Source organism: Contarinia nasturtii, unplaced genomic scaffold (genome assembly GCF_009176525.2).
Source record: "Contarinia nasturtii isolate CC-2019 unplaced genomic scaffold, AAFC_CNas_1.1 Cnas_scaffold_2490, whole genome shotgun sequence".
Lineage (NCBI taxonomy): Eukaryota > Metazoa > Arthropoda > Insecta > Diptera > Cecidomyiidae > Contarinia > Contarinia nasturtii.
This window is the reverse complement of record NW_022199811.1, coordinates 1-15280: the sequence shown is the minus strand read 5'-3', so window position 1 is coordinate 15280 and position 15280 is coordinate 1. Positions and strand designations below refer to the sequence as shown.

At 35.8% G+C, this 15280-nt stretch overlaps 4 protein-coding genes across 4 annotated transcripts; all 4 read left to right on the top strand.

Moving 5' to 3' along the window:
- The first annotated feature begins 6 nt into the window (after positions 1-6).
- LOC116348532 (paramyosin-like) lies at positions 7-4243 on the top strand. The gene is made up of 2 exons (XM_031779559.1): positions 7-1689; positions 3689-4243. The coding sequence occupies exons 1-2, from the start codon at positions 37-39 to the stop codon at positions 3722-3724; spliced, it is 1689 nt and encodes a 562-aa protein (XP_031635419.1). The 5' UTR covers positions 7-36; the 3' UTR covers positions 3725-4243.
- A 3125-nt stretch (positions 4244-7368) lies between these two features.
- LOC116348544 (zinc finger protein OZF-like) lies at positions 7369-8766 on the top strand. Its single transcript, XM_031779572.1, has one exon. The coding sequence runs from the start codon at positions 7369-7371 to the stop codon at positions 8764-8766; it is 1398 nt and encodes a 465-aa protein (XP_031635432.1).
- Positions 8767-9888: 1122 nt separating this feature from the next.
- On the top strand, positions 9889-11994 carry LOC116348542 (zinc finger protein 544-like). The gene is made up of 2 exons (XM_031779571.1): positions 9889-9961; positions 10588-11994. The coding sequence occupies exon 2, from the start codon at positions 10600-10602 to the stop codon at positions 11992-11994; it is 1395 nt and encodes a 464-aa protein (XP_031635431.1). The 5' UTR covers positions 9889-9961; positions 10588-10599.
- A 1470-nt stretch (positions 11995-13464) lies between these two features.
- On the top strand, positions 13465-15035 carry LOC116348529 (zinc finger protein OZF-like; the record flags this gene model as incomplete). Its single annotated transcript, XM_031779556.1, has 2 exons — positions 13465-14557; positions 14980-15035. Coding segments are annotated over exons 1-2 (1149 nt in total), but the record flags the coding sequence as incomplete, so codon positions are not given.
- Between the last annotated feature and the right edge of the window lie 245 nt (positions 15036-15280).

The following is a 15280-nucleotide window of genomic DNA, read 5'->3' as shown; positions in this document are numbered from 1 at the left end:
AGTGGTGTATTCGATGGTGATTCAACGCTTCCAATAATGGATAATCAAGGTACACAAACGAATTTCGATGATTTTCCACCATCCGACGAAACGCCAACAACTGGCTGTAACAATAGTGATCTCTGTGCCGAAATTCAGAAATTGAATAAATTCCGAAAGAAAATTGAAGAATGTACGAATATGAATTCACCGTCATTGGACATCGGTGTATTGAGTCCACTATCAAAGCTTGACGAAACACGATTACAATACTATCGCGATCGTTTGGAATTGCTTGAAAATAAGGTGGCAATTTACGAAAGTAGCGGTGATGTGCAATTACGTCGATTGGCCGCTCGTTTACAGAACGAAATTCAATTGGATGCTCAAGTAAAATTGCTGAAACAACGTGTCGAAAAGCTCGAAACAGTCAATCGTCAATTGGACGAAGAACGTTGTGAATTGGAAGAGGTTGAAAACGATACACGTTTGCAATTGCAGCGGCTCGAAGTCGATTTGGAAATGTTAACGCAACGTAATTCCGAATTGGAAATGTCATGCGAAACGGCACAAGCGAACGCGGAATGTTTGCAAGAATCATTAAATCAATTAAATGACCAAATGTTAATGCTTGACGCCGATCGCAATGATGTTCATCACAAATTACAATTGATAAGTTCATTTATGCCGGCAATTTTATTGTATCATGCATGGAAAATGCAACAATGTCAACCGCGTGCATTAACCGATCAAGAAACAATGATGGTACACGGTGAAGCATCCGAATACGAAACGACCGGACGATTGTCAACGGGTTGTTTGTGCAATAAAGAGCACATTTGTCCGGATGGTGATAAATTCATTGAATTGGTGCGTCGCGAACAACATCTTACTGATACAATAGCCGAAATAAATCGGGCATACAATGAAACACTTGAACGTGCCGACAATTTATGGGCACAAATGGAACGTGAATATAAAGATAAATTAAATCGAAGCCAAGACGATAATACATTGTTACGATCGAAAATCAATCAATTGGAAAAACGATTGAACAGCGATGCACACTATGCCCAAGAGCGAATTGCACAACTTGAAGATGAAGAAAATATGCTAAAGAGACGGCTCACCAAATTGAACCGCATTAGTCGCGATGAGGCTGACAAATATAAATCATTGCAAAGTGATTTTCATAGTTTGACCACCGAATATGAAAAATTGAAAACGTACGTGGATACGCTTGAAAAAGAGCGAAAAAAATCACGCACCAAAATCGAAACGTATGAAGAAGAAATGAGAATGACATCGAATATGTACAACGATTTGGAGCAGTTACATCGCACCCAAATGAATTTAATGAAAGCCAAATTGGACAAGTGCAAAAAGGATCTGATGACGAGCGAATTGAATAATTCGGAATTGAAGGAGGAAGTTGTTCAACTTGAACATAAAATCATTGAATTAAATCGATGCCGGCGCGAAGATGAAGATCGTATTAAAATATTGGCCGCCGAAGCACATGAACAACAATCCGTCAATCATCCAGTTAAACCCATTCGAGTCAAACATAACAGTCGGAATTTAGCACAAGAACTTGGATCATTTGGTCGCAATGGCGGTCTTAATGCCATCAATAATCTCAACTATACATCAGTTTATACACTTAACTCAGTCGCATCGAAAGTCAGTGAAACCATCAAAAATTTTGAAGTGAGTATATTTACCGCGAGATTTTCTCTCTTCGCAGTAATTCACACACTTTTTTTAGTATAAACCTCTTTCCTTCCCCTTCCTCCCCTTTCCTTCATTCGCCTCATTCTTTCTCCTAACTCTACCCTTCCCCCCTTCTCTCATCTCTCTCGTCTTAATTCACTTCATTTACTGCGTTTTACGGCCTGCCAGCAAAATGCTTGTTTCGATGAAGAATGATGTGAATTCCTTCATCAGCCTCGTGAAAACTGCAACGTCCACATTATTTGAATAGCATTCAAAAACATTCACAAAATTCGTTCAATCAATTTGTCTTTTGCTTCCATTTACTATGTCTCCTTGCTCTTTTATCGTGCAATGCTGAAAATGCGCTTCAATTTTAATTACGCAAACAACCTCTACGCTTCGGTCGTGGTATATACACACATACAATCCATTGCCACGGTGAATTAATTCCTGAAACTCAAGCATACACATTGTATATGTGTTGATTTATTGCATCAATTTTCGTTGAACGCGCGCTATTTTCAATTCAATGCGCCTTATTTTCGAAATGCAGCAACTTCGTTTGACCTCTATTCATTCACGGTTGCTATACTGCCATTACCGCTCAGATAACAAATTGGTGTACAGTATGCGAAACACTCTACACATTTCTTTGCCTATTCACATTTTACGCGCACACGTCTTCAAAATGAACATTCCCGTCCAACGAACTCATTGATTTATATGCTTTCGCCACCCGTTCTCTCGCGATGGAACCGGCAAACCCGGATGAAGCATCGAGTCAAAAGGATTTTGACACCAAAACAAACTGAATAAATGATAGTTTTAAACGGTGATAATTAGTGATGTAGCAACGAACTGACGAAAATGCCAAACCCACATATAAGGATAAACAACAAATAATTAACATTGCCGAAACTTGCATTCTACCGAAAAGCGGATTGCAAGCTTTTTATCGGCGTGAAAATTTGCACCGATATTAAAAGTTCAATTTCTTTTGAAAAAGTTTTTTTTTATTTCTGCAACAAATGTAAGCAAAAAAAAACATGTTGTCATCAATTTTGTATGGCAGTTGGATTACGGAAGAAAATGAGTAAAAAAAGCAATTCAAACTCAGCTAGTTTGCGAGTAAAGTCAATTTTCCACGAAACACATTCTCCATGCAGTTTCCGAGCGAAATGCCTTTGGTGCGAAACAAAAAGTCATATGTTTTTCCATCAGAATCATGTTTTCCATCGTCGAGCTTTCTTTTTCATTCAATCCACTTGAATGTTGCTTTGTTATAATGTAGTCAGTTATCGATTTTAAGATTCGGCATCGTTTTTTTTTTTCTTCTCCACAATGGGAGACGAGCACCGGTATGAGCGCCTGTTACAAGTGCAAGTTCGTTGGAAAGCTTTTCACGGAAAATAATGTTTCCCCTTCGGTGAATGGCTTTCAGTAATATCAACAATATCGGGTTAAAAACTCGGGCGACCTTGTCAATATTTCTGCTCAAAGGAGATGGAAAGATTTTTCTACGGACAAACGATTATTTGAAGGGAAACGTTGAATTTTTTTGATGCCAAATGAAAATGAGAAAGTTCAAAATACGGCATAGTCTGACAAAAATTCTAAAAAGAAAGAAAATCAGAGATTGTGAGAAAAAAACCATGTTTTTCTTCCGCGAATAAACGTGCAAAACTTAAATTAAAAACTTGCGCTCCACCTCCAAACTTTTCGTTCGTTTCATTTTATTCTCGCTTTCCAATTTATTATCGAAGAAGAATTTTTAATTAGCAACTTTCATTCCGGTGCCTTTTCCGTCTTCCTACACTCCCATCTCTCATAAAATGATCGTGTTTTATTTGAAAATTCAGCATTTGACATGTGTTTGTCGGTGCATTTTTGGTGCATCTTATTTTCTTCCCATTTAGCTCTGCAAAAACTTTTTGATTGAAAACAAAACTATTATCTTACAACTCAATTCATCGTCTCCATTTTTTGTTTGCAGGTCAATCGTGAACCAATCCGTAATCAATTCGAATGAGACACGAATGCTGTTTGCAACTGAATTCCGTTGCTGCTGCTGCTAATCTTTGCCGATCATTTTACGCTTCGGGGCCATTTTTCATCTGCATTTGTTTGTTTAGTTTTTTGCTTGGCTCATCGCAGACCAACAAAAAAGCCATATTCAATCGGATTGTTCAATCAATATTGAAAGAAAAAGAAAAAAAGAAAAAAATTACACAAGACAAAAAAAAAATTGAGAAACGAATAAAAATCACAAGAACAACAAAAAAAATTCATGTTTAAAAAGCTTAAGGAAACGAATGTGTAGCTAAGTATTTATAATAAGGCACAGATTTAGCATCATAGATTTAACGTTTGTTTGATTTATACAATACCCAATATTTATCACAGCGTACGAATGAAGAAAATGCACGTACGCAATATACATATATAATATATATTGTACAACTCACAAAACCCATTTTGCATACAAATAAATCAACTTAACTATTCGATACTGTTTGACAATAAAATCAATTTGATTTCCCAAATGAAATTTGTTCGCTTTCTATTTGGATTCAGTGTTTCGTCGAGTAGAATTCGAATTTAAATTGGTTTTCAATGGAAAGTTAGGCGCGTCTGGTAAGTTTTGGCGAGGAAATCACCTGCAGGCAGTTTGCAGCAATACTCATCGACAAATATTTCATTATGGTAAAAATTTGATTTCATTCAATATTTTGTATGCTTCTGTTTTCACTGAAATTGTCCACTTTTTTCGAAAAAGAGTTCACCTGTCTAGGTAAGTTAAATGGGGACCATCGCGAGAGAAAAAGCTGAACAGGTCCTTTCATACTTTTGCTACGGCACACGTAAGGGGGGATTAACTCAAATGATTCATGTTGGGATTCAAGGAGGGTTCTCCGTTATCACATCCCTCAATCCATTCCTCTTCTATCTATCCTCCAACCTTCACCCATTCCATGTATTTCAGAGACCGTTGGCCCACCCTGTGATGTATGAAAGAATGACCGAAATCACTCACAAAGCGACAGCAGGAAAAACAATGAATTTATATGAGCGAAGCAAACAATTGAGACTTTAAGTTAAATCGTAACGACTGTTTTGTCATTGTAAACAGAGAAAAGAATTATTTGTTTCTTCATTTCTTACACTTTTACCACGGCACCTCAATTTTTTGCTGAGTATTCGTAATTTTTCTCGCTTTTCTTCAATCCAAATTAAAAACCCATCGTTTCTCATTAAAAATTCGCCTGAAAGTCGAATATTTTTCCCCAACCAGCATTTTTTCTATGTTTGGATCATCAAACCAAAAAAGAATTAGGCCAGCATAAAAAACAAAATGAAATTTACTCGAACAAATAGTTTTGTTCAATGTAATTCATGTAAAAGTCGAAGTAATGTCGAAAAATTTCACCGAAGCAGAAGCAAAACGTGTTAAATTACAATCATATAGTGTGTGCTTAGAGCAAGATTTTCTGCACAAAAAAAACACCATATTAACTAAGTTGAAATGTATGTTTCGAGCATATTTCGTATTCCGACCGGAAATTTTCACAAATGAAATCTGTTCTAATCAATATTTTGGCTTAGGATGTGTACGTTGTGTCAAATAATATGTTTGAATAAAACCACCTGAGCAATGGCATGAAGTATGTAAATGCATATTACATAATTTAGATGCATCACGTTTTTCGTTTTAACATCGTGTACAGTGCTGTGAGTATCGTGAAGATTATAAACTAAAGCTGGCCAAATAATTGAAGTTCGTCCGCAAAGCGAATTAAATACAATTTGGTTTCATTTAAAACGCACATACAACTGGTTGGATTTGATGCCGGACATTGGATTCTATTTTATTATTCTGGCCATCATCAGAAGAATAACGTGAAAAATGAATGCATATTTCATCATCATTAGAATGAATTTAAGTGTGGCTGGTTGCCGACTGAATGCAATGATAATATATTAAATTGTAGTCGGTGAGGAATGCATCTTCGAAAGAATTCACATAAACTCTGGCGAAATTCATTAAATTGCATAGCAACGAAAAATACGGATGAATATATAAAGCATTAAAACAGGTGCATTGAAAATGAAAAATGGATTAAATGCTCATTTGAAGCGTGAGTTGCGGATGAGGCAACAAATGGAGGGAAGGGAGATTCACTCTCTTCAGTAAAAGATAGAGATGATGATAGAGAGAGGGGTAGAAAGAGGAGATGGGTGGAAAGAGGGGTATAGGTGAAGAAGTGAGCACACGCACAACAACGTACATTTACACAATAGAAAACGGAAAGATCGTTTACAGAATTCTCCGATTTAAGGCGATGCACATTTATTTTGCAAAACACCAATAAATATCAACCAATGCCAGAAAATTGCACGCTATGGCAAACATATCAACTCGAACAATTCACTACTGGATGATGACGCTAAACAATGTTATGTGAACTTCAACGATTAGAAATTTCTGCATACAAACATATTAGGCCGTTCATTAGACGGTTGACAACTAGATTGCATCAAAAACTATTTACATTTTAAGTCTCACTTTTCAAGCCCCCATCAATAAATACATTTGATACTTTAAAATGTAAAAGGTGGTACTTATCGTTAACGATTTTAATTGATACTACTGAGGAAGTAAATTTACAATCACTTGTTCATTACTTGTCATTTTTCTTTCTTGCCAAACTGAATACTTCATTCAATACACCAGCAATGCATTAAACAATTCGCAACTTTTGCCTATTTAAACCCCATAAAATAATAATAAAAAATCATGCGTATTGTTCCTGTTTGAATTAAATTTAAATGAGATTCAATTTACGAACAACTTCATTCTGTCATGTCAAATTGGCAAACTAACACAAGCGAAATTGCATACATGTCGAGCGAATGATCAAATTGTGTTGATTCATTGCACAGACTATGGAGTGAGAACATTTGTGAGTCATAAATAGGCAGCCATTAGAAGAAGCAGCACACGTCTTTTGCTCTGAACAATGAGCTCATAAGTTTTAAATTCCGGCACAAGTTAATTAGAAGGTGAGTTATGGGAAAAATACAATTTAACATTGCAATAGGCACAATTTGAGAAATTCGGAAAAAAACTGCAAAAAAATTCAATGGAGAAAATAAATTTGCGCAAAATGTTTATTAGGGAATAGATTTCTGAAAAAAAAAACTACAATAGGTTAACACAGAAAAAAGATTCACAGTTAAATATCTAAATGCAAGCATTTTGTAGTTCTGAGAATTTTCACTATATTTTGTTAGTTGATTCAGTTAGTTCAGGCATTTTTGCTCTCTTGACAGTTTGCGTTTTTCTCTGGAATTTTCCATGACGTCATTTTATGATAGACGACTTGCGACATTCAACACACATTCGTGCCGATATCCTTGTATTGTATTTCCTGTGTACATGTGAGCCATACACATAAAGCTTATTGGTGTATGGTTTATGCATTTTAGTTGAGGTTATGTTCAGCACGTGGAATATATTTGAACACTTGACATTTTTAAGTATACATTTAGTATTGAATTTAACTTGAACATAAAGAGGATTTTAAGAGTCGAAATAGATTTTAATAGAAGTTACATTTAGAGTTATAACATTTCCGCAATTTTGTTTTCCTTCCATAGCAGCACCGATCCAAAATGAATCCGTGTCGAAACAAAGGAACTTTGGGTGGAAAGGCCAAAAAGCACAAATACAAGCAAAAGCAAAAGGAATTGCAAATTGAAATCAAACAAGAAATAAAACAAGAGCCAATGGACGGTGCTTATTTGATTCAGGAAACGCCATCATCACCTCAAATTGCGACGAATGTAACCATGAAATCGGAAAGCGAGAGCGATAGTGAGCTAGACTTGGAAAGTAAGCCGAGTTATTTGAAGAAAGAGATCAAAAGCGAGGATGAGTGTTTGAAAAAAGCTTGTGACCCCCCAAAGTATGGAAATGGAATGGCAAACGATGATCGGATTGGGGAAATTTCAAGCAGTTCAACGCCAAATTCGAATGGCGATAAGAACAAAAAACGTGAAGCAAAACGGAAGAAGTCAAAAGGCGCAAAGAATGACCGAATGACCAAAAGTCCAAAGAAGTCGATTTCGAAGCATCAGAAGAAACAACACAAATGTAATTTCTGTAATTATGTTGCATCGCAAAAAGGAAGTCTCACAGTGCACATTCGTACGCACACCGGCGAAAAGCCGTTCGCATGTGAAATATGTGCCAAGGTTTTTACACAAAAGCAAAATTTGATTCGTCATAAGAGAACGCATGCACCAAAACATCCATTTTGTTGTTCAAAGTGTCGTCAGGGTTTTGCACATGAAATCGATAAAATCAACCACGAAAGTGAATGCAAACATCCTCAATATGCATGTCATCTTTGCAAGAAAACCACTCAACATTTACACAATCTGAAGCAACATATGCGAATCCACAATGGTGAGAGACCATTCAGATGCCATGTTTGTGCCGAAAAATTTGCACACAAATCTCATATCATCGCTCATTCACGCACCCACACCAAACAACTTCCATTTGATTGCGCACAATGTGGTCGACGATTCGCCGATGAAAATGAAAAACAATCTCATGAGGATCATTGCAAAGGCCGACGATACGATTGTTATCTTTGCCCATATAAATTTTTTCGCAAAAGCCAATTGAAGCTGCACTTGCAAATCCATCACACTGGCGAGAAACGATTCAAATGTGGTGTTTGCGGAAAGAAATGTCTTCACAAAGGTAATCTCAAGCAACATTTGGCTATACATTCCAAACAAAAATCGGTCCATTGCCCCGAATGCCTTAAACCATTTGCAAAAGAAGACGATATGATTGTTCACAAAGATCGCTGCAAGTGTCGCCTGTATCAGTGTTATTTATGCAAAGTTTTAAAGCATGAATCATCACAATTACAAGGTCACATGCGAAACTACCACATCGGCGAAAAGCCATTTTCATGCAAACTATGTGGTAGTCAATTCCCAATGCTTGGAGGAGCTAATCGACACATGAAAGTGGTTCACAGTTTGAAGAAATGATTGCAATACTATTTGTCATATTTTTTTCATTTTAAAACAATCCATTTTTCGTTATTGTGGATCGTAAAAATATACTTCTAATCTCCTACGCATAAAATATTCATTTATATTGTCCTCAAAAAAACAAATAAATAAATCCATTTCGTATGAATCATGAACACCTTTATCTGTTTCTTCACTTTTACGATGTGATACAATTTAATTCAGTTTGTAAAGTTAAATGTGCGGAGCTGGAGATCGCCCAATAAACCAAATGTAATGCATTTTCACCCAAAAATGTGTGTGTGCATATTCTGTGCACAAAATACACGCTATTGTGTCTTTAGTGTGCACAAATCCAGCACACACACATTTCTGCGAATTTCGCTCATTCTTTGAAGGAATGATAATAATCAGTAAAGGTAAATTTAACGTCAAATTGCAACTCTTCACATTTTGGAATGATAAAAGAATGATTTGAAGCACCTTGAATGTCTTGAAGTTTTTGATTATTGATCTTTTGTTTAAATTCCTTTGTAATTGCGCTCTCATCATTATTTTCAATTAAATCATTCACATCGTTCATTCCATGGAGTGTGTTCTTTTCACACTTAATTATTGATTTTGATGGACACCTTTTCATGAATAATATTCTGGTGATCAAATGAAAACTGACAAGAAAGGCTTTTTCTGTGAAAAAGATGTCTTTCACTTCTAAAGCCAAATGTTGGAAATTTTAAAAATTCGAGCTAACACATACTAATTCAACAAATGCACCATAGTATAGCAACAAAAACCAACATTTCTACATAAAACTTTACAACGGAATGCAGAGTAGTAGAAAGGATTCAGTGAAAGAAAGAAAGAAATATGAAGAAAGTAAGAGAAGGAGAGAGAGAGAGTATCAAAAATAAATAAAAATATGAAATAGAGAAATATGATCGTACAAGATTTTATAACATATAGTGGCGTAGTGTAGCTATGGTATTTTCTAATGATGAATCATTGCAGCCAACTTCGGTGTGCCGTGTCAAATACACACACGCCAATCCTAACACAAGCAATGTTGCACACGTAATATATACGAGGGAAAGCGAACATTAAGCTTATTCATGGTGTGAGTCATACGCAGTCGGACACTAGAGGAAGAAGCACACATCTTTTGTTCTGCAATCAGAATACAAACGCACACATTTTTGCACAAATCAATTCGAAGGTAAGTTTTGGAAATAAAATTAACGTTGCTCTTTATTCACCAAATATTTAATTAATTCAGAGCATTTAGATAGCAAAAACTCAAGAGACATAGAACACAATTACATACAAAATATTCAATTACACAATCTGTGCATGGGAATAAATGTCATGGAAAAAGTTGTTGGGATATTTGTCAAAAAAATTACACAATTGAATATTTAATTGCATTTCATTTTAAAATTCTGGGAATTCTCATTCCTTTCTCGTTAGTTTCTTTTTGATAGACATTTTTTGGTTGAACAATTGTATCTGCACTATTGCCAATGGCGTCTAGATTTTTCTCCGAAATTTTCCATGACGTCATTCATACATGATGGACGCTTTGAAACTCCCAACACATATTCACTCTTGTTTGTGTATGTGATCCTATCAGTGTATGTTTTCAGAATAATTGTTGAGGATATGTTCAGAAAAATGGATTATATTTACACATTTGCCTTGTTTAGTATCTACAGATTGATTTTAATTTATCAAGCTAATTTTACAAAATGCAATAAATCCCATTAGAAAACAAATGATATTTATACAAAATTATACTTTTAGATCTACTAAATTCATTGCAATTTTGTTTCCATCTTATATTAGTATCGAGTCACAATGAATCCGTATCGAAAGAAAGGAACTTTGGGTGGAAAGGCCAAAAAACATAAATCCAAGAGGAAGCCAAAGGAATCGCAGATTGAAATCAAACAAGAAATAAAACAAGAGCCAAGTGACGGTGCCTATTTGATTCAGGAGAGGCCATCATCACCTCAAATTGCGACGAATGCAACCATCAAGTCGGAAAGCGAGAGTGATAGTGAGCTAGAATTGGAAAGTAAGCCGAGTTATATGAAGAAAGAGGTCAAAAGCGAAGACGAATGTTTGAAGAAAATGTGTGACCCGACAAAGGATGGAAATGGAATGGTAAACGTTGATCGGATTGGGGAAAGTTCAAGCAGTTTGAGACCAAATTCGAAAGGCGATCAGAACAAAAAACGTCAAGCAAAACGAAAGGACTCAAACGGCGTCAAGAATGATCGAATGGCCAAATCTTCAGAGAAGTCGACTTCGAAGCATGAAAAGAAACACAAATGCACTTTTTGTAATTATGTGACATCGAAAAAAGGACATCTCACATTGCACATTCGTACTCACACAGGCGAAAAGCCATTCGCATGTGAAATATGTGGCAAGGCTTTTGCACGAAAGGATGTTTTGATTCTTCATAAGAAAACTCATGCTCCAGAACTGCCATTTTGTTGTTCGAAGTGTCGTCGAGGCTTTGCACATGAAATCGATAGAATTAACCACGAAAGTGAATGCAAGCATCCTCAATATCAGTGTCATTTATGCAAGAAAAGCACTTCTCGATTGTTATATCTTAAGGAACACATGCGAATCCACAATGGTCAGAGACCATTCAGATGCCGTATTTGTACCAAAACATTTGCACACAAAATTAGTCTCAACGTTCATTCACGCACTCACACCAAACAACTTCCATTTAATTGCGCACAATGTGGCCGACGATTCGCCGATGAAAATGAGAAACAATCGCATGAGGATCATTGCAAAGGCCGGCGATACGTTTGTTATCTTTGCCCATACAAATGTTTTCGTAAAAGCCATTTGAAGCTGCACATGCAAGTCCATCACACTGGTGAGAGAGGATTCAAATGTGGTGTTTGTGGAAAGAAATGTCTTCAGAAAGGTCATCTCAAGCAACATTTGGCCACACACTCCAAACAAAAACCGGTCCACTGCTCAAAATTCCATAAATCTTTCGCTAAAGAAGACGATATGGTTGCACACGAAGCACGCTGCAAGCGTCGCCTTTTTCAGTGTTATTTATGCAAAGTTTTAAAGCATAAATCACAACAAGTACAAGGTCACATGCGAAATTATCACACTGGCGAAAGGCCGTTTCCATGCAAACTATGTGACGGTCGTTTTTCTCTATTTGGACTAGTTAATCAACACTTGAAGAAGGAACACGGTTTGAAGAAATAATTGCAACGGTAATGAACTACGATCAGTTCGTAGAAAATTGAAATTCTTTTATGCGAATCCACAAACAATTATGTTGCTGCAGTAAAAAATATCCATTAAATTAAGAAAAATCCACATCCAACTTATTCGAAAACTTTGTTTTGAATTCAATATTTAATTAAATTAGAAAATACACCATTTTTGGATCTAAAGAAAATAAAAATAGTGTAGAAGTCTAAAATAATAATACACTTAATGAAAAAACCGAAAAGAAAAATTCATGTCTCTTCACCTCTATGTTTCCGTATCCGTATTAATTGAACAAAATAAAATAAATCCAATACTTGTTGAAATTACTGAAGTCTTATTGTTTATTCTCATATTTATTTGATGTCCGCATGTGGTGCTGGCAAACAGCGGAGAGTAAACAAATGATGTTGATACAGTGACACAACACCAACCTTCAATTGATCACTGATCACGTTTAAATAATGAACATTTATACTGCTTAGTGCTTAAGCCACCAAACTGCTTCAAAACATCGAATATAATCATTCTATCAAGATATTTACTGGAATAAAGCTCGTAATGTGTTTCTTTTTATAGAACGGTTCTATGTAATTCAGGAGTGCTCACTGCTCAGAGTCCGGACCCAAATGACAAATATATTAGGTAACTTACGTCTCGATATGTTCCAGTATCGAATATGTAACCACAATCAATGATGTGTTAAACACATTTTCAATTGTTTCAATTACACAATTGAATTGCTATACATAATAAAGTGAGGTTATATTATTCATAATATTTTTTGACTAGCATTTTCTAGAGCATTTTGATTAACTATTCGCGAATATTTTGAACACCAATCCCACAAAATGTAAATGAACTTGAATAAAATATTTTGATAAAATATATCGTATTTTTTTAGTTGTTGAGAAAAATAGACAGAAAATTTTAATAACATAATCTAGTACTTCATCAACATGACAAGTCGGTATAGCAGGTTAAGTTGGCATTGAAATATCCATAAAAAATTGACAAATATTGCTTTAAACTGCTTTTATCGGCTTTTATTGAAAATATCGTTTGAAATCTTACTTATTCGATAATATCGATTTTATCTTGAAATATTCATGCTTGAGAAAAGTGAGAGACTCCCCTAGATTTTCTATCTCCATTTCTATTTGAAATGGCGTCTAGATTTATCTCAGAATTTTTCCATGACGTCATTTCTACATAATGGACGCTTGGCAACACCCAACACACATTCACTCTTGTATGTGTATGTGAATCAGTTGTGAGAGGCATGCAGCATATCGGTGTATGTTTTAAGCTTAATTGCGTTGTTTGGTATCTACTGATTGATTTCAATTTATCGATTAAATCTGACAGAATCCAATAAATCCCATTAGAACGAATGAAAATTATAATTTTTGATTCACAATTTTTTTGCATTTCACTTTCATATCGTATTAGCAGTGGATGAAAATGAATCCGTATCGCAGCAGTAGAACGTTGGGTGGAAAGTCCAAAAAGCATAAATGCAAGCGAAATCAAAAGAAACCGTCGATTAAAATCAAAGAAGAAGTCGATGTCAAACAAGAACCAAGCGATAGCGCTTATTTGATTCAACACACACCGTCATCGCCCCAAGCAACACCGAATGGAGTCATCAAGTCAGAGAGCGAGAGCGATAGTGAGATCGATTTGGAAAGCAAGCTGAATTATGTGAATAAAGAAATCAAAAGCGAAGATGAATTGAAGAGCGACACGGCGAAGGATGGAAATGGAATGGCAAATGATGATCAGATTGGTGAAAGCTCAAGTGCTTCAAAACGAAATTCAAATAAGAAACAACGCAAAGAAGGTCGTTCAAAACGGAAGAAGTCAAAAGGTTCAAAAAATGACAGAATGGCCAAACCTTCAAAGAAGCCGTCCGTGAAGCATGGGAAAAAACACAAATTCACTTTCTGCAATTATGTGACATCGCAAAAAGGAAGTCTCACAGTGCACATTCGTACCCACACCGGCGAAAAGCCGTTCGCATGTGAAATATGTGGCAAGGCTTTTTCAGACAAAAGTAGTTTCAATCGACATAAGAGAACTCATGCTCCAAAATTTCCATTTTGTTGTTCGAAGTGTCGTCGAGGTTTTGCACATGAAATCGATAAAATCAACCACGAAAGCGAATGCAAGCATCCTCAATATCAGTGTCATTTTTGCAAGAAAAGCACTTTTCGATTGGTGAATCTTAAGAAACACATGCGAATCCACAATGGTGAGAGACCATTCAGATGCCGCATTTGTACCAAAACATTTGCACACAAAATTAGTCTCAACGTTCATTCACGCACCCACATTAAAGAACTTCTATTTGATTGCGCACAATGTGGCCGACGGTTCGCCAATGAAAACGAGAAACAATCGCATGAGGATCATTGCAAAGGCCGACGATACGATTGTTATCTTTGCCCATACAAATTTTTTCGCAAAAGCCAATTGAAGCAGCACATGCAAGTCCATCACACTGGCGAAAAACGATTCAAATGTGGTGTTTGCGGAAAAAAATGTCTTCACAAAGGTAATCTCAAGCGACATTTGGCTATACACTTCAAACAAAAACCGGGTTAAAATCTTTTTCCACTCGATTTGGTTCATCGTCCACTCGAATCAGATAATTTCCACTCGAATTAGATTTTTTCTCACTCGACTCGGATATTTTCCACTCGAATAAGATTTTTTCCACACGAATAAGATTTTTTCCACTCGATCTTTTCCACTCGAATCGAATAATTTCCACTCGAGTTGGATATTTTCCACTCGATTGGGTAGAAAATTCACTCGAGTTGGATTATATCCACTCGAATCGAATTTTTTCCACTCGATTTTTTCCACTCGGATCAGATAATTTCCACTCGGTTTGAATTTTTTCCACTCGAATCGTAATTATTTCCACTCAAAACGGATAATTTCTAATTTTCAAGTTTTGACAATATTTTTCAGGTTATAGCAATACTGAAAAAGGTCTGAAATGTATATTCTTGAAAACTCTTAAAAATGTAAGTTTTGCGATACAAATAACTTTCGATGCTTTTCATATAAAAGTCCAAAGAAATGTGAATACACTGTCGCAGTCATGCCTGTCGTGTGAAAATTTGGCGTTAAAAAATAACATTCTGAAAGTTTGAAGAAATTTCAATAAAAGTTAGCAGACGTTTTATTTAGCTGAATATTGGGTGGAACATTTTTGGCACAAAAAAACATGTCTTATAGTCCCCAGATTCAAGATACTAGTATGAAGGAA

Bases quoted from the DNA above. Each gene is read 5' to 3' on its own strand.
- LOC116348544 (XM_031779572.1), top strand. From the start codon at position 7,369: ATGAATCCGTGTCGAAACAAAGGAACTTTGGGTGGAAAGGCCAAAAAG.
- LOC116348532 (XM_031779559.1), top strand. From the start codon at position 37: ATGGATAATCAAGGTACACAAACGAATTTCGATGATTTTCCACCATCC. The intron at 1,690-3,688 runs GTGAGTATATTT...TTTTGTTTGCAG, and splicing joins AAACCATCAAAAATTTTGAA to GTCAATCGTGAACCAATCCG.
- LOC116348542 (XM_031779571.1), top strand. From the start codon at position 10,600: ATGAATCCGTATCGAAAGAAAGGAACTTTGGGTGGAAAGGCCAAAAAA.